At 35.6% G+C, this 19,177-nt stretch overlaps 2 protein-coding genes across 3 annotated transcripts; one reads left to right on the top strand and one right to left on the bottom strand.

The window, feature by feature from the left end:
* Positions 1-172: 172 nt before the first annotated feature.
* PGAP1 (GPI inositol-deacylase) lies at positions 173-18,162 on the top strand. Of its 2 annotated transcripts, XM_073075840.1 has the most exons (17): positions 173-552; positions 628-719; positions 2,347-2,477; positions 4,009-4,166; positions 4,705-4,983; positions 5,694-5,864; positions 6,322-6,443; positions 9,050-9,184; positions 9,699-9,855; positions 11,218-11,486; positions 12,132-12,260; positions 12,777-12,995; positions 13,614-13,802; positions 14,642-14,795; positions 15,776-16,248; positions 16,591-16,701; positions 17,598-18,162. In XM_073075840.1, the coding sequence occupies exons 1-17, from the start codon at positions 400-402 to the stop codon at positions 18,010-18,012; spliced, it is 3,357 nt and encodes a 1,118-aa protein (XP_072931941.1). In that variant the 5' UTR covers positions 173-399; the 3' UTR covers positions 18,013-18,162. The 2 variants fall into 2 exon arrangements, with proteins under 2 accessions (XP_072931941.1, XP_072931942.1); XM_073075841.1 differs by lacking the exon at positions 628-719 and having other exon boundaries at positions 418-552.
* A 441-nt stretch (positions 18,163-18,603) lies between these two features.
* Spase12 (Signal peptidase complex subunit Spase12) lies at positions 18,604-19,135 on the bottom strand. The gene has a single exon (XM_073075843.1). The coding sequence runs from the start codon at positions 19,011-19,013 to the stop codon at positions 18,732-18,734; it is 282 nt and encodes a 93-aa protein (XP_072931944.1). The 5' UTR covers positions 19,014-19,135; the 3' UTR covers positions 18,604-18,731.
* Positions 19,136-19,177: the final 42 nt, after the last annotated feature.

Genomic DNA, 19,177 nt, shown 5'->3' with positions numbered 1-19,177 from the left:
TACATACTCATTGTTTTTAATAATGAAAGTACAATAAAGTTAGCCTGAAAGGCAAAAAGCCAAGGCCGTAAAATACCATTTAAAAAAAAAACATGACATGTTTATGACATTGACAATGAAGTCAACGACAATTGACAATTTGACAAGTTTTCGTAATCGATAATCAACAGTATTTAGTATTTTTAATTTTAGTAATAGTATTAATCGCTGCGCTAGTCAGTCGTCATTTTATTCATTAATTCCTCATTACGTTTTTAATGTGTAATAGAAGTGTATTGTGTAGGATTTTAAAAAATATGATATGCAAATCTATTCCTGCGAATTTTCACTTAGTAACGATCGTGAAATAATTTACTTAAAATAAATATCCGTGTTGGTTGCGCAATTAAAGTATTGACCATGAAGATAATGAATATTATTAGTACGAGCGCTTTCCAAATTATCTCTTTAATATTCCTCTTTTCATATTTTCTCGGCGTTTTGAATATGTATTTTAGTGACAAAAATAATTACTGTGAAATGACTTACATGTTCGAATATCCCCAATTCGTGGTATGTACATAAAATATATGGCTATAAAATATTATTTTATTTTAGTAGATATGTTAATCAGGAATTTAATTTTAGCGTATATCATTGGAAGAAAATAAGAAATATCCACAATATGGCCTCTATGCATACAGTGAGGGCAGGTTTACTGAAAGAGCACGAAAAATGTGGTAAGGGGCTTGAATATCGATTAGAATTTAGCGTACTTGCGACTTGAGCGCCGGCGAATATTGCATTATTCCAAAGACATAATAAAAACATAGACGTTAGAAAACATTTGTAATGTACTAAATATTATTTATTTATATTATTATTTTACTAATATTATTATTAGCATACCAAAAAACAACATTATTGCTTCATGGTAGTTGTATAAGCTATGCGCAACTGCTTTGTTTGTTGTCACTGTTGCATGCTTTTGTGTGAAAAAAATGTCATTTCAACATCAAAAATGCATGTTTCATATTAAATATTTTATTAATTCAAATCATAAAATGCAATAAAAAGCATAAAATGTACACCTACTGCAAGTTTCTTGGCAAAAATATTACACTAAATATTATTACATTAAAGTGTTTACTTTTTACAAGCTGACCAAGCAAACTAGAGGAACCGGTGGAATGCGGCCTCCCTCCTCATGCTTCGCTCACATTCTAGTACTGTTCGCAGCTAAACTAAATGCAACTCACAATTCACAAATTATTTCTGGATTATATTTTTGTTTAATGTTGTTATTGTTATCAGTGTCTTTGTTAAGTTTTGACTGTGCCGTGTGTTAAGACTGCATCAAAATGGGGAAAAAAATATGACTATTCATATATTATAAATTAACCATATATTTCACAACAAGTATATTTCACAACAAGTCATTATTTTTTTGCCAGCGGTATGCACAGAGCTTGCGAGTGATGTTACATTTGACATTCCTCTAGTTGACTTGGTCGGCTAGTAACAATCAAATTTACTTCATATACATACTTCAAATTCCCATATTATAAGTACTAAGTTTTTGTAGAGACTACTATTTAGATATATGAAAACTACCTATTTTATTGATTCACTTACTAGTTTTATCACACTTACTACCATTGGGAATAGTATTTTTTGTGGATTATATGGTGGTAGAACCCTTTGTAGTTCGACTCCGGCGGCACCACCGCCACACCTATTTCTACCTAATAACTCACAATTCACAAATTATTTCTGGATTATATTTTTGTTTAATGTTGTTATTGTTATCAGTGTCTTTGCTAAGTTTTGACTGTGCCGTGTGCTAAGACTGCATCAAAATGGGGAAAAATATGACTATTCATATATTATAAATTAACCATATATTTCACAACAAGTATATTTCACAATAAAGTGATTATTTTTTGCCAGCGGTATGCACAGAGCTTGCGAGTGATGTTACATTTGACATTCCTCTAGTTGGCTTGGTCGGCTAGTAACAATCAAATTTACTTCATATACATACTTCAAATTCCCATATTATAAGTACTAAGTTTTTGTAGAGACTACTATTTAGATATATGAATACTACCTATTTTATTGATTCACTTACTAGTTTTTTTACACTTACTACCATTGGGAATAGTATTTTTTGTGGATAAACCATAACCTAGTCCGTTACAGAACCCCTGATAATGTGTGAGCAAAATATCATGCCGATCGGCTATGTGGTTCAAGCGTGAAAGTGTAACAAGCAAACAAACAAACAAGCTCACATTCACATTTATAATATTAGTTGTAGTATTGGGTGCACAATAAAGAGGATATACTTGTATTGCATAATTCCAGGTTTGACGGAATTCCAGTGCTATACCTTCCGGGAAACTCTGGAAGTCACATGCAGGCCAGGTCATTGGCTTCTGTAGCCCTTAGAAAAGCTGTGTCCAAAGGATATGAATATCACTTTGATTATTTTACAAGTAAGTTATTATCTATATAGTAAGTGTTATATTATGTACTTTGCAAAATAAAGAAAATGGTGGCAAAATATTAGAAATAAAATTCATTAACAATGTTATTGACATATCAACTATGCATTTGGATATAATTCGTGTAATGTTCAGTCAGAGGTTGATCAATGTCAGATGTTACCCACGATTATTTGGCAACTAAATGTAATTCAAAAAAATGTAAAGCTTATAGAAAAACAAGTAAAGGAGTTCAAAACAAAGTGTAAGATTATAAAATGGTGTTGCAAATGATGATAGGCTACAGTGATTAAATTGGAAAATTATACAATGTTAGTTCTGTAACTTTATACCAAAACATAGCCTCCAAAAAGCTCTAATAGATCATAATTTATTTAATTGTAATTTTATTTATTTTTAATTTAAAGTGGGATTTTTTCGCTGGGCGAACACATCATTCCGTACAAACAAACTATTAGCAATTCATCTCAACATTGTATAAAACGAGTACATACTTTTAAAAGATTTTAAATTGCGCACATACGGAGTTTCTTTCGCCAATTCCTCTCCATAACGAACCACTATCCAAAGCGGTGGTATTTTTTAATTGTAATTTTGTACTTTTTGTCTTGACATTGATCTATTTCAATTATTTTATAAGGAAAGTTTATTTTTATATGTCACCTCCAAATGATTCTACTTGGCGATGTTTATCTACTCTATCTACAGTAATAATGTTGGTGTTAATTGTATATCAACTTTGATTAGAATGTATCATATTAATTAACTATTGGACTACATGTACCTAAATAAATATATGTCGGGGGCAGGTCTAGGCGTTGAAAGCGGATGACGTAATACCAGATGCTGGCGGCACCTGCACCGGGCGACATTCCTTATCGCCTTATGACCCATCTACCTGATTACTTTACCTGCTCTTCCTATAAAAAGGGTTGAAGCACTTGATTAGTACGCATTTGGTTTGGATGCGTCTCGGTGCACGGATCCGTGTTCATCCGCTTTCAACGCCTAGACCTGCCCCCGACATATATTAAATTCAGAACTTTGAATGTTAACTGAACAGTGAACTATGATGTTGAAAGAAAAACTAAAATGTATATCAATTAAGGCATTTTAATAATCATATACATATTGTCACTGAAAAGTCTAAAACAAAAAGAAGCCCCTTCGCATGTTAGACTTTTATCTTTTCCAGTGATGAAATTAATAGTGACTTTATATTTTTTAACCAAACTTTGTAAACTTCACATAACACATTGAACAAACAATAAAGTTAATTAGATCATGTTTATCCTTAGGAATGTTTATCAAATGTTAAGCCACTCAAGACAATTCAAAGAAAATTTTCCATTAGTGGTCACCTATCCAATGAGTTACCATTACTGTTGTCTAAGTTGGCATTTTGCCAACACCAGAGAGCTATTAGTGCTTGCTTGACTGCCGAAGAGCTTAAAGAAGGCTTAAGAAAATTTTAACATTTCTCTCTTTAGTATATTATCATATTATTCTTCTTTATTTGTAGTTAGTTATAGTGAGGAGTATTCTGGCTTATACGGCGGAGTGCTTCAGAGGCAAACTCAGTTTGCAGCGGCTTGCATTTCTAGAATATTGAGCTTGTATAAGAGCAATAAGTACACAAAGTCAGTGCCCACTTCAGTTATTGTCATTGGACATTCTATGGTAAGTTTTTATTATTCATACCATTTTGAATGTATCCTAATACAATAGATAAATCATTAATGCAGCTTTTTTTAATTGTATACCATTCTTCTTATACCAGTTAAAGTAGGTTTGATACTAATCGTAAAATCTATATACTTAATCATAAATCATGCCATTGGAGACTCTCATATACTCAGGTCATAATGATAATGTGCTATAGAATTAGCTGTATTTAATAAGTCCTAGATACAGTGACCGAAAGTAAAACGTGACGCAGCATAGATGCAAAAATACGAATCGCCGACACTAAAAGGAAATTTACTGCTAGGGTAATTAAGGTTAAAAAAAAAATAAACGAAACGAAACTTCTCTTTCTCTATAATGTTTACAAAGGCACGAAAGTCTGATAAGCATTTAACTAACGTGGTATTCTTCTTATTCTGCGAGAAGACCAGCACTTTCGCTGTTTTTTCAGGCTATAAGTAGACGATAAAGAGCTTCTCATCTTGAATAAATCCTCGGCCCTTCATTTATTAATGGAGTCTGTTTATTTCAGGGGGGATTGGTAGCTAAGCGACTTATGGCATACCCAACTACGTTGAAAACAACCAACGTTGTTATAACTTTGGCAGCGCCCCTGCAGGGACCAGTGTTAAATTTTGACACCCAATTCAATGAATATTACGCGATTATGAGATGGGAGTGGCAGTTCTTTCTTAACAACAGTAAGGAGATTAAAGACAAGAAAATATTGATAAGCATAGGAAGCGGCCCAAGAGATGTTTTGATGCCTGCTGGCTTGACGGCGTCAAATGATAGCTATATCAATGCATTGGTGAGATTTTAGAAATTGATAATCATGTTCCGGTCATTACTATATCTTTATCATACATCAAATATTATATAAGTCTAGATATCAATGAACTAAAGCAGCTCCATATTTATATTGGTTTATACTTGACATTCGCTAATACTTTGATATATTCGCTTTTAATTATTAACAAGTCTTTGTGCACTATGTACTATACATGTATTACCATAAACATAAAGAAAAATAATGATTATTGGAAGACTTACACTAGTCTAGACATTTTTTTTTAAATTATCTGCCAGTCTCATAGATTAGTAGTTACTAATCTATGGCCTGTCCCTATAGTAACGACAACTTTCGCATGATAACATATTTAAATATATTTCGATTAGAGTATGCGATTAAAAATCAATTAGCGATATTACCCGATTAGGTACATATTTTTTATGATTGCCCCCATATCATGTGCATCGCGATATTTTGGCTGATTTTTATCTCTAAGTTATCAATTAAATATCCCGCTATCATCTCACAGTTATTGTTGTTATCAAACTGACCTATTTTTTTGTCAAAGAGGATTCGCATATTTAATGCCTTTATTTGGTTATAAATACATAACTTATTGATTATAGTTAAAAAAAAATCACGGTAAAATCACACAACAAACTTTTATAGTTACATGGACCAAACGATTACCTTATATTATCGTGTGTATCACTTAGCCCTTATCCTAGGTGACAGCTATTCCTGGAGTATGGGTGTCACCAGACCACGTCAGTATGGTGTGGTGTAAGCAACTAGTCATGGTTATAAACCGCTACTTGTTCGACATAGTCGATCCCAATACGGAACAAATAACCCAAAATAGAGCGGAGTTGACGGCCAAGGCGAAACAATATTTCCAGGTGTGTAATTTATAATTTCCAATGTAGAGTGTAGACCGATATAGCCGGAGTTTAGATTCTATTCTTAAATCTACGAAAGCTTATCTACATGTCATTGTAAGTTATTGCATGCATCGACTTCTACAGTGGATTTTTATAAAGATTGTGCCGTTTGAAGGATTTGAGATTTAGTAACAGTAAATATTACGTTTATTTGCAAAATTATAATGATCGTGTAATGCCCAATAATCTCTTGTAGCTCTATGCTTACATGGATGTTTTTGATTAAAAACTAAAGCCATGTCTCCTATTTTTGAGTAAAAGTAACATTAAAATCGGTTGAGCCGATCTCAAAATCAGCCCAAAAAGTTTGAAAGATGTGTCAACTATTCAATAGTATGAAGTTTCACAAACCGGTTACTATGAAATCACGGTCCGACACTTCAATCTTCTTAAATGACCGAGATTATGTTTTCAGGCGAACCGCTCAATGACTTTAGATCCGAAGATAATCCGGCCTGAAGTGCCGATGATAGTTGATGCGTTTTGGTACGAAGATAATAGACGGATTTATCAAATTTCCAGGCCGACAATTGACAGGTATGTACTTAATACTATATGGAGATAAGTGGTATCTCATCTCTATTTACGACTATGTTGCTATATTTAGCTCATAAAATTCATATACATAGCCAACGAATATTTGAAGTTGGTAAAACCGATTGAGGTTCGACTTGACTGCCACCACCGTTACACCTATTTCTGCCCCATAACAGTAGCGTTAAGAGCTGCTGTGTTCTGGTTTGAAGGATATGGTAAGGGAAACGTACTTTTCCGAGGCGTTCCAGCTTAGTCCCCAGGGGTAGCGGCGAATATGTGGCCGGCCACAGTCAGGAATGTCTTATCCTATCTGGGGTTGATTACAGATGTCCTGCATCGGATATTATACTGTTGACCATAGAAATCTGAGATCAACAGCAGATTGAATCGGAGTCCTATTAGACCGGCAACTGGCACATTGCTATGCCTTAGAACTACGTTGTTCCTAACGCCTCATTTCTCTGCTTTATCAAACCCTCCTTATCAGAACAATACAGTGCTTAACATTATAGTTGTAAGATAGAAATACTTTTTCTGCTGAACTTGCAAATACAAATAGTAAAAATTTCCATATTTTCGCATAAACGTAGTTAGTAAAATGCAATGGATTCGATGCGTTTGTTTTAACTTGTAAATAATATGTTAATTTTAGTGATTATAGTTACAATTACCAATTTTCATAATTAATTATAAATAATATTTATATGAGTGTCGATAACGTGCGTCACTAACTACCGATTACAAGTAACATATTACTTATTATGAGGAAAATGTGTGCATTGAATTGACTTTTCCTCATAATTATATACAAAGTGATACAACGTATTTGATGAAAATATCCTTCCTTAACGGTATCATGCTTATATACGTATTGTTATGTACAGTGGCAGTACTAATGACCATTTTATGATATACTTAAGTCCATTCGTGATCTTTAAGGGGGCGACTAAATTTCAGAAATAGGTCTTCTTCACCTTCTTCCGATTATCTGAGACTTATAAGATAACTTATTCTTTTGTTTTGGCTATACCAAGCTCCAAAAATAAAACTCCGGGATTCGCCATTGTGTGTACATGGTACATAGACACATATTTACTTGAAATTACCATTTAAATTATATAAGTTTTATTCCCTACATTTCATACATTCTGATGTACATATTAATCTAATGATGATTACTTCATCTATGTATCCGAACTCTGTCATCTCTGTAAATAATAATGACGTATTTATGAATCAGTTGTAAAGGGAGTAAGGGCTGTCTGAGTCCACACTAGGGCAGATCAATCAGAATCGTTGGCGCTCCTCCAAAAGTGCAAGGAATGAGTAAACATTATTTTTGGATTCCATTTATTTTCACCTTCGTCTGAGATCAGAAATTGGTTTGGATGTTACCCAAATGTTTCATAAAATTAATGAGTATTTCAATAAAATTAATGATACACCAAAACATTTCACAATTGCGTTCTTTTACTATAAATTCTTCGAGTATTTTCGTCTTTGTCATTCCTATACTCTTGAACGGTTTTCCCATGTTTACGTTGGAACCCTAATTACATATTTTCATTCTCATGGTTTTCCATGCAAACTATTCCATTTTTTGATCGAATGTCGCGTCAAAGGTGTATCAGTCACATTTGAAACGTTCCTACTTAGATATGACTAAAAATAACAATAAACGCTTTCTACACTCACAGCCCCACACTAGGATTCCCTGTGTCGTGGGTGCCATGGACACACACATAGACAAATACAGAAACACCCAGACCCAGAAACAGAAATCTAAATTCATCATTTAGACATCTGTCTGGGATCGAACCCGGGACCCTTTGCGCGTCAGACCGGTATGGTGGCCGATCCGCCACGCAGGTCGTCGTCGTCGATATGACTAAAAAAGATATACTTGCTTTGAATAACATAAAAATTTTGCAAACATTTGATAGTTATCAGGGTATAAATAGCGTTTAAGTTAAATTGAGGAAAAAACCCTATTTCTCGCACCAATAAATTATGTTAATCGGGTTGGATGTTCATTAATAAGGAAGAATATGTATATTGATTGTTTTACGTCTAAGTGCTAGAGTGCGTTTATCTACTATATAGTCATATCGTTTTCAATTTACAGACACCAAATAGATAACAAAAACAATGAATCTAAAGTGGTTAAAAGTATGTTGTTACAAACTATTAATTTATTTCGCTATTCCATGTTATATAATTTTTAGTTTAGAACGAATAAGGGAATATATTGTTTTTTGAAATGTTGGTTGGTTCTATCAGCTATTTAATTAGCAAGTGAAATAATAAAAAAATTGTCCAATGTAAAGTAAGTTCACTTATAAAATGAATGCAAATTATAAAATATTTGCAGTTTATGCAATTCGCAATAAGTCCCAAATCCAATTGTGGTTTGTTCAATTCATAGTCCAATAACATTTTTCAAAATTTAATACTTATATACTACTTTTACCTTCTCATTATCTACTTATATACTAACAATTTAAGTATTTACACCTGTGACCATATTTTGCAGCATTGTGACTTGCCACTTTTTGTAATTTTGAAAAAAGAAAAATGTTAATTTCCGTAATTATTATTATTTCCAGAACTATCTACTTGATGATCAGGCTTGTGAGCTTCCCCCAGAACCGTTTCGTGGCGATCGAGGCTATCAACGTGGACGATAAGGATTGGATATTCGGCTGCAATGCCATGTACTCTAACAGCATACATAGATATTGGTAAGTTGTCTTTTTTTTATAAAATTGAAGTTTTGGCAAAGGGAGATCTCCCGCCGGGATAGGTGATCATCTCTGGGGAGGGGCCGTGCTTCGACAGTCTCATTTCGGAAGTTTATACAGAACTTCCATTATTATCGGAACGGAAAGATATTTAGAAAACTTCGATAGCGTGATTCAGCAGCGCCATTTCTTGACGAGTAGCGAGAAGTCGCTACAAAATATTAAACGAGCAAACACTCATAGACAATGGGCATCAACCAAAGAACCAAAGACTAAGTTTGAACACCTCGTGTCATATCTAAATTTCTCTCCCTAATCGCACAGGGCATACTTGCACAAGAGTTATATACAAAATACAAACGACCATTAAGAAATCATTGCTATAACGGCAGCCCCAAGGGACTAATGAAATGAAATTAATTGAAATATATTTACAATAATTTCAATTTACAATTACAATATTTTTTCTTATACTACCAAATGATGGTAAAATCTTTTTCTATCTTATTTACAGTAAACACGCAACATCTCTGGGCGAGTTAAGTCGTTGGTTGGGCGCCGCGAAAACCTTTGGCAGGCGGAAACTGGCGACCATACATCTGCACAATCTCATCGAGCAGCATCCAGATTGGACCCACGTCATCGTTAAAGTGTCGCCTACCAGAAAACCGGTATGTTGAGGTAGATAGACGCTCTAGATACTATATTACAAACTAATCGTATAAATGTGAGTAAGAGCACTAGTGAACTAAAGGGGGGTGGAAGGGGCGGCCCGCCCTGCCTCAGATCCCGTGGGACTTCCAAACACAGTTGCTAATCCCTCCGGACTAAAAAGCAGTTGGTTGAGATGTTTATATAGATGCAATCTTTGTACGAGAATATGAAAAAATAAAAACACGCCAAACTATCTCTAAAATAGGTACCTATAAAATGGGTGACACCCAAAAACAATGATGAAACCAATACTAAAATACATATTGGTCGGCGAAAAATGCCTATGACACAGGGGCCTCCATTATAAGACTGGTGATCTCCATTCAACTTTCTGTTCCGGGCCTACTTAGTCCGCTACTGAATGAGAGTTTGTTTGTTTGCCACACTTTCACGTCTGAACTGCATAATCGAGTGTCCTAACATTTTGTACGCTCGTTGTCAAGGGTTCAGCAAAGGACATGGACAGGAAAGAAGGAAAGGACACCTTTTATCCTGAATAAAGTACCGTTTCCGAAGGATAGATAACAACCTCTGACCGCAAGCGAAGTTGCGGGTAGTAGTACTGAATATTTGCCTAAACAGTCAAAATAATGAAACAGATTCTCATATCATGACACATGAGTCATATAGATTTTCTTTTAGTGTAATCCACCTGCATAAATAATACAGACCATTTCTATTTAAGTATGAGTAATTATGAACACTAAATAAGGCATGTAGTCTAATATCTCGATCATTTTGGTCATTTACGAACATATTATGTTTTCGTTGGACATTTTTAGAGTTTCGTACCCAAAGGGTAAAAACGGAACCCTGTTACTAAGACTCCGCTGTCTGTCCGTCTGTCACAAGGCTCTATCTCTAAAACCCTAATAGATAGACATTTGTTTTTGTACAGTAGATGCATAAAGGTGACCGCTATAACAACAAATACTAAAAATAAAATAAAGATGAATATTACAGGGGGTCTCCTACAACAAACCGGTACTTTTCGGCATTTTTCGATCTAACTGTTAAACCGTATTAGGAAAACAGTTGACATTTTTACAATCCGTTTACTACTACTATAACTAATATTACAATAAATACAAATAAGAACAATAAAATATAATTTAATAAATTTTATAAAAATAAATAGAATATAATGAACACCTAGTGGTACGGAAGCCCCCATGTGCGAGTTTGACTCGTACTTGGCGAATTATTTTTCTTGAATTACCTACTATCAGAGTCGACGTACATTTATCACAACGCAACGTTTCCGAATATAGGATTAGGGTTAGCAAGTATGTATAATCATCATAGTTCTATATTTACAGATAGTCTTAAACGTGGACATCAACGACCACGCGTCGCGGGAGATCAAAGTGAACCTACCCTCAATTTTGTCGTTCAACAAGCAAGTGATCAAACAAGAGACCGAAGCGAACAGTCTCTACTATGAACTGCTACTTCCCGGCTTCGATGTGTTGCATCAGGCGTACTTGTTGTATGTAGAGCCGACGGCCAACTGCCAGAGCGAGTACCACGTGACCGCTGAGATGCACGTACCGTGGGCGAAGAATCACGAGTATTTTCATTATTTTACGTGAGTATTGATATCGTTTTACGTGATTTATTTATTACGTGAGTATTTTTATAATGCTTAAGTTTTTTTGTGTGTTGATAGGATATAGCGATGGGCTAAACATATTCCTGCGTATTGCTAGTGTGTTATTATGGTGTTACAGTCCGCGTCAATCTGCTCGTACGCTCTGAATATAGAAATGGATCGTGTCGCCATAGAAAATTGTATGAGTACACCTGCTCCCAAAAACTTCAGAGCGGACTCGCAGTTTGGCGCGAACTATACCTGGAGACCGTATCGCATCTCTAATCAATCACAAGTAGCACTTTTTTCCTATATCGGAGAGGTGAAAGATGATTGTGGATTGAGGTGTGCTCCATGCTTGCATACATAAAAATGTCCACTTTATAGTACTCATTACATAAAAGTTTTCACACACTGCAATTTTTTTAAAAGTCACTTGTTCACAACACTTAAGTTATGCCAGTTACTATAAGGGTTTCATGCACTGAAGTCAAAAGTTGGTATTAGATGTATTGTTACAACAGAAATGTTTGTTTAACTACCTTATTATAGGAATAAAATATGTTACCAGACCCTTCTAGATGCGACATACTCCTGCAAAGTCTATTTAAACAATAAAGTGTTAATATAATATTGTTTCAGGCATTTACAGCGATCGGCAATGAAACTACGCTTGTATAAGAGTAATCCTAAGGTCATATTAGGTTTGGATCCTACTGAATATGTGAAAGTTACCATTTTGTTGGACCCTATGTGTACTTTTAAGATAAGGTGTGTATTACAAAATATTTTATTTTAATGCCATATATTTTCATTTCTTTTTATTACTATTGCTTTAAACAACAGATAGCCATGAAACATGAAAAAAATCTACGTAAGTTAACCTAAGCAAATGACTTATATTATAAATTATAATTGTTTTCATACACTACCCAATGTGGGAATGAATGAAATAATGAACAGTGAATGAATGAACTTATGAAACGAATCTTATATCTTTCAAATATTAGCGTTAAAAAGGCGTATATCTATTTACATTGTATGTAATAATTTATCTTTCATTTTTTGACGACCTGCGTGGCGGAGCGGTCACCATACCGGTCTGACGCGCAAAGGGTCCCGGGTTCGATTCCCGGCCAGACAGATATCTAAATGATGAATTTAGATTTCTGTTTGCGGGTCTGGGTGTTTGTGTATTTGTCTATGTGTGTGTCCATGGCACCCACAACACAGGGAATCCTAGTGTGGGGCTGTGAGTGTAGAAAGCGTTTTATTTAATTTTTTTAGCATATCAAATTCCTGGTACCACCGACTAGCTCAATTCGCGCGACACTACACGCCTATACTGCTGCCGTATGTGGCGGCGATAGTGTTGTTAGCCGCAAGAACGAACATACTCAACTTGAAGTCTGGCAGTGGCTGTGTGTCCATACATAGTGCGCTCATGAGTGAAAGTGTGAAACCTTACTACGTGCTTGTGTTTGCCAGGCTCGTCGCTGTGGCTATGTAAGTATGGTTATAAGTTGAAATTAGTTTACAATGAAATCGTATGATCGCATTGACTAAGCTTCTGAAATAACTTGCCTTTCTATGTCCAAGGCAATCTTTGCCTGAGGTTTCGAGTAAATCGTAATCGTAAGAAGATTATCGTAAATCGTGCATACACTAGTATGTGCGAATAAAGATTTTAAGTTTGATGGTGGTAGAAACCTGTGTGGTTTGGCTCCTGCAGCATGACTGCCACAACTATTTCTGCTTAATAATATCTAGCAGCAGTTAAGTGCTGCTGTGTTCTGGATTGAAGTGTGTGGTAAGGGAGACAGACCGCGGTAGCCACTTACAATCAGGTGGACTGCATGCTTGTCTGCTATTCCTATATTATTAAAAAAAACCTACACATGTTAAAATATGTCAAGCACATATCCAATAAGCGTGGTATAGTCCGCGTAAAACGGCTAGTCTGCACTGAATATAGAAATGAATCGCGCCGCCATAGCAAATTGTATGACTACACCTGCAACAACTTCAGAGCGTACTAGCTGTTTGGCGCGGACTATAATCATTTAATCACTAATTACATACCTATATGCAGAATGTACAGCTATAAGTATTATTTAATTCCAGGTCAGCCTCATTCCTAAATATGAAATTTCACATCATCACTTGGGATAATGACGAATTTAAGTATTTCACCAACTCATTGCTAGTGTTGCCGGCCTTCATGATTGCTCTCGGTATTGTAAACGTGTCGGCGGCGGTCGTGCTCGCTATAATGGTGTTTTCTTCGCAGCTAGCACATAGATTACTTTTTAGGTAAGTGCCTATGACTATAATAATTATATTTTATTTTTGCGGGCAGTGATAGAACTCTTTACTTTGTCACATTACTTTGTTACATTTGAACTTTAGTTTGTCACATAACATTACTTCCCAGAATTTGGTCCTTATAAGCAACATTATCAGATAGTAAAATAATAATGATGGTGTATTTTTTTTCAAAATCACTTCGTTCGATTCCCGGCTAGGGAAAAAGATATTTTAAAAAACTAATGATGCAGTTTTCGTTTTTATGAAAATCGGCTTTGTAACTCCTTTCAGCATTTTTCGCTAATCTGTATAGTTTCGGAGCTGGCCCTGAAGGCCTATTTGAAAAATTCATATTGTATATGTCGGAACAGGAAGGCCGAATTAGTTGATTTTAATGTATTTCCAAACCGACATCTTTGTTACTTCGTATTTGTCAGGATAACTATGATACACGTAGGTACAGGTAGGAATACAGTCACGGATATTCTTGTCCTGAAATCACTATACTGAGAATACTATAATTAATCAAACTACAACTAAATGGACACTATCAAAACGGAGACAGTTCCTCGGCGCGCGCGAGTTCACTCATTAGTTTCCTAGTCGCTCTGTATGAGTTCGTCCCATACGACCGCCGCACCGAGACTCTGTCGAAGTTGTACCAAGTGCTTTAGGTGTAGCTTATGTTCTGAAGTACCCATATGATGACGTCATAGGTGACCACTCGACATATTTACACACACACACACGCACACACACACACACGCACACACACACACACACACGCGCGAATATCTCGTTTAAAGGTATTAAGATAGATAGAATAACATTTTGTACCGTTCCAGGATAATGTGGCGCGGTGGGTCCGGGGTGGCGGAGCGCGTGGCGTCGGGCCTGCAGCGGCTGCCGCTGGCGGTGACGGCCGCGATGCTGTTCGCGTCGCAGCTGGCTTGCGGGGCGGCTGCTCTCACAATGGGCGCGGCTTTTTACGCCTACCTGGTGGGTACACTTAAACCTAAAAGCCTTTTAAATAGTACACTTACCATGAGTTTTTATGTTTTGATAAATATGACTGGTTTGGTATTTGTTTACAATTTCCAATCAGCGCCCCTAGCGGACTATATCAGAACTTGGAAATAGTATGGGCCAATACGTAAACAAATACCAAAACAGTCATTTTTGTCAAAACGTAAAAAATCATGGTAAGGGCCGTCATGGTAACGCCGTACGCGCCTCTAAAGTACGCATTCAGTAGAATGCGTACTTTAGCGCCGCGAACGGCGTAATTTACGCCGCGTTCTAGCGCTGCGTACTTGGACGCCACACAGACTACATTTACGCGGCGTTAAACAACGTACTAATTTCAAAATCGACACATTGGTATCACATATCTTTGGTAGTTTTTGGACAATAGATTCGCTATTCAGATGTTGAGTGATTCAGATATGGAAGAATTATTACTTTTGTGTGCTTGGTTATCATGATCAAAGACCTTCCTGGGCGCATATGTGGCCGACCTCAGGTAGAAATCTAATGTTATCTGGGGTTGATTATAGATGTCCATGAGCGGTAGTAACTTACAATCAGGTGGACTGCATGCTCGTCTGCTACCCCTATATTATATAAAAATAATCGGCCGTAGCGTAACGTAGGCGAAAAACAAGAATTAACAAAAATCATAAATACTTTAGGAATTCATCCTAACTTGTGTAAACAGCATTACATCTCAGCTCTCATGAATAGCAATGCTTTTGTAATAGTAGTTGGACTACCTATGCTGTAAACGGAGTCAATAACAAACATCTATGAGCAAACATCACATGAAATTACCAGATTTTATTGATTGATATTGATTCTGTTATATAAAAAATATCTCTTAACTTAAAATTACCACTGGTGAAGTTTTCACGATTTTCTTTTACATACTCTGGAGTTTTTATTTGTGATTTAATTTTTAGAATCGAATTTTCTCTTTACAGATTTCAAAAATGTATGAAGAGTACTTAGAAGATTATGTGTACAAATTAATGGCTAAAGTAGCGAGTAGAATATGTCGCATATTTAAATCGAAAAAGAATGAGAATAAAGTTAAATCAACAACTTGTCTTGCATTGCAAGAAGACTCGGGCGAATCATCTACCTCTGAAAGTGTTAAAGTTGTAGATAAAGATACAAAAGTGGGTGAGACTAAAAACATTACAAATGGTAAGAGCAAGAAAGACAGATCAAAAAGAGAAAAGATAGATAATTCAAAGGCTTTAGTGAAGAAACAAGGCTCCTGTGAAGCAAAAGAGAAGTCTGGAGAACCGAATGAGACTGACAAACAAAATCAACCAACTGATGTGGATGTAGCTTTGAATGACTTAAATTTTCACATGACTATGTTCTTTATGTGGATGACAGTGACTATTATAAATATACCTGCACTGCTCACGTGGGCTCGTAACTTTCAGTAAGATTTTATTTGAATTATATTATTAATATTAACAGCATGGTAAGGGAGATACAGTACTGAGGATTGATCATGGATATAATATTGTATCTATGATAAGCCCTCTCTATGACTGGTCACATTTGCAGTTGGTAGTAGCTGCCACTCATCGTCAGGTGGACTGAATGCTTGTTTATTCTTATAAAGTATAAAAAAATCTAATGTATGATTTATGACATTTTAAAACGGGAAGGTAATTTGTTAACTCTTTGTATTAATATGGCTTCTAGACAATTTTAACAGAACTCTTAGAACAAAACATCAAACTATGTGATAAACTTATATAAGAATATTTTGTTACAGATATAGTATCGTCTTAAGACCAGACACTTCCTATAATCCAGGATTTTTAATGTCTGTTTGTTCTGCTCTCATATGGCAAAAGGAAATCCTAGGGGCGCCTAGGACAAACTTGTGAGTTTATATTTTTAGTATAACATTATATAGTAGTTTGAAGGTGGTAGAACCCTTTGTGGTTCGACTCCGGCGGCACCACCTTCACACCTATTTCTACCTAATAACAGCAGTGTTAGGCGCTGCTGTGTTCCGGTTTGAAGGGTGTGGTAAAGGAGACAGACTTTTCCGAGGCGTTCCAGCTTAGTCCTCAGGGGTATCGGCACATCTGTGGCCGACCTCAGGTAGGAATATCTAATACTATCTGGGGTTGATTACAGATGTCCATGGGCGGCTGTAGCCACTTACCATCAGGTGGACTGCATGCTCGTCTGCTACTCTTATATTATAAAAAAAAACATAAATATACTACCTGACTCGGCAACCTTGTGTTGCCATATAAATAAAAAATATTAAGAATGAACAACCCTTATCACTTAGGGGTATAAAAAATAAATAGTAGCCGATTCTCAGACCTACTGAATATGCATATAAAATTTGGTGAAAATCGGTAAAGCCGTTTCGGAGTATGGTAACTAACATTGTGACACGAGAATTTTATATATAACAACTGATGACACAATATGTGGGTGTGTACTTGCTGGTGTGTAAAAGATTGTTGTTATCATTGAATACTATTTGTATTTACAACTTAATGCTCATCAGGGATTTTGAAAACATCTAATATATAATATCTAGCATAGGTTGGTTACTAGCCTGTATCCTTCTCCACAAACCCAAACACCAATGTTGTAGACTATGGCCCAGGCTTCACCCAATCAGTTGGACTTAAAAATGGTTGCAGCCTAGTTCTCATTAACTTGATTTGTTAACTGGTCAAATGCTTGCAAATTAACAATGTTAATAAAATCTGTACTTGTAACAATCACAAATAGTTATCTGGATCTTTTTTTCAGGAAATACTATGATGTAGTTGATACTCTTCTCTTCTTTATGGCTACATTTATTATAGTCCTAGGTCCTATATCCATGTCACTGGTGAACTATGCTGTAACATTCATGTTTGTGACCATCACTTTTCAACAAATGTTCGACAAATGTAATGAGGATAATTCTGCAGAAGTTAAGGAACAACCTGCATGTGAAGTAAAGTCCGATAAGGGAAATGAATCAGAAGAAACTAAAGATAAAGAGGATTGTGTATCTGATGATGATAATGACAAGAGACAGGATGATAATGATGAATGCAAGCCAGAAGAATCAGAAAGTAGTCCACTGGTTGAAGACAATTGTGATGTTTGTGATGAAAGTAGGATTTACAATGTATTCAAAAATCTCAAAGAAAAGTTTAGCTTTAATAATGATGTGTAGTGTGCATGTATATTCTGTGAATATTGAGTGTATTAGCATTGCATTGTATGACTGTTTATATATTGTTTATCAATGTGCTCAGACTGTAAATTCTGGTATTATTTTAAATTTTACTATTACTATTTATTACAATTAAACTTTTCACAGTTTTATTTTCGTTTTATTACCTTTACCAAAATTAAAGAATCTATACTTTATATTTGTACCAATATTCTCAATTTTTAAACATTTTTGAATCATACTTTATTAATACTTATACATCTCATTAAAACTTAGTATCAGTAATTATCACTTGCTCTAATGGTTAAGGCAGACACAGTAAGGAAGCCTGCACACATGAGATCTTAAAAAAAGTACTGCAAGGTATGTAGCCATGGAACAAATAAAGTGTGTGAAGTCTAGCAAAGCGCACTTGGCCAGCACGGTGGATTATGGCCTAATCCTTCTCATTCTGAGAGGAGTTTGGAGGAGAATAGGTTTATGATTACATCTCATTATGTTCAGAAGCTGTGTAGCTTATTAAGCACCAAATCAGTGTGCCACACAAAATACAGGGATTTGTTGCCCAACCGGGCAGATATTAAATATACATTATGTGAGAAGTTTTAATGTTTATTTTCAGACCCAATACTCCACACAACGAAATGGAATAATCTTAAATAACTTGTTTCCACCTTCCTTGCACCATAAACGAGATACACTGTCATAGGGAATGTCCGCTACTTTTTGCCTTTCTTGGTCGTGGGTTTCTCATCTCCATTTCTTGGGACTTGCCAGCTCAGAGGGTTCCTGCGGTACATCGGCCACGGCGGCACGGTGAGGATAGCTGCTAGCAAGAATCCGGCGCCGAGGATATACACAGATTGTGAAAACTGTTGCACGATGTAACCCCACACAAATCCGACAATACTAAACAGTGTGATGATCGCTCTGTACAATTTCTCCGCTTTGGCCTGACCAACGTAGTCTATGTGCGTAGGTATCGATGTGAAGAAATCCATTGTTAAAGTTGTAAATTTACAGTAATTAATTAATTTCCAATCTGTTATTCACTCGATTTGATACAATTATTGGCAATATAAAATGACAACGTCGAGAGACACGTCAAGCATTCATCGAACTTGTGTTGCCAAATAATTAGATTATTTCAAAGTAATATATAAAC

This window comes from Epargyreus clarus, unplaced genomic scaffold (genome assembly GCF_041222505.1).
Source record: "Epargyreus clarus isolate Ecla_fem2 unplaced genomic scaffold, WU_Ecla_fem_2.2 ptg000008l, whole genome shotgun sequence".
NCBI lineage: Eukaryota > Metazoa > Arthropoda > Insecta > Lepidoptera > Hesperiidae > Epargyreus > Epargyreus clarus.
Note: the sequence above shows the minus strand (reverse complement) of the source record. Positions and strands in the feature narration are given on the sequence as shown.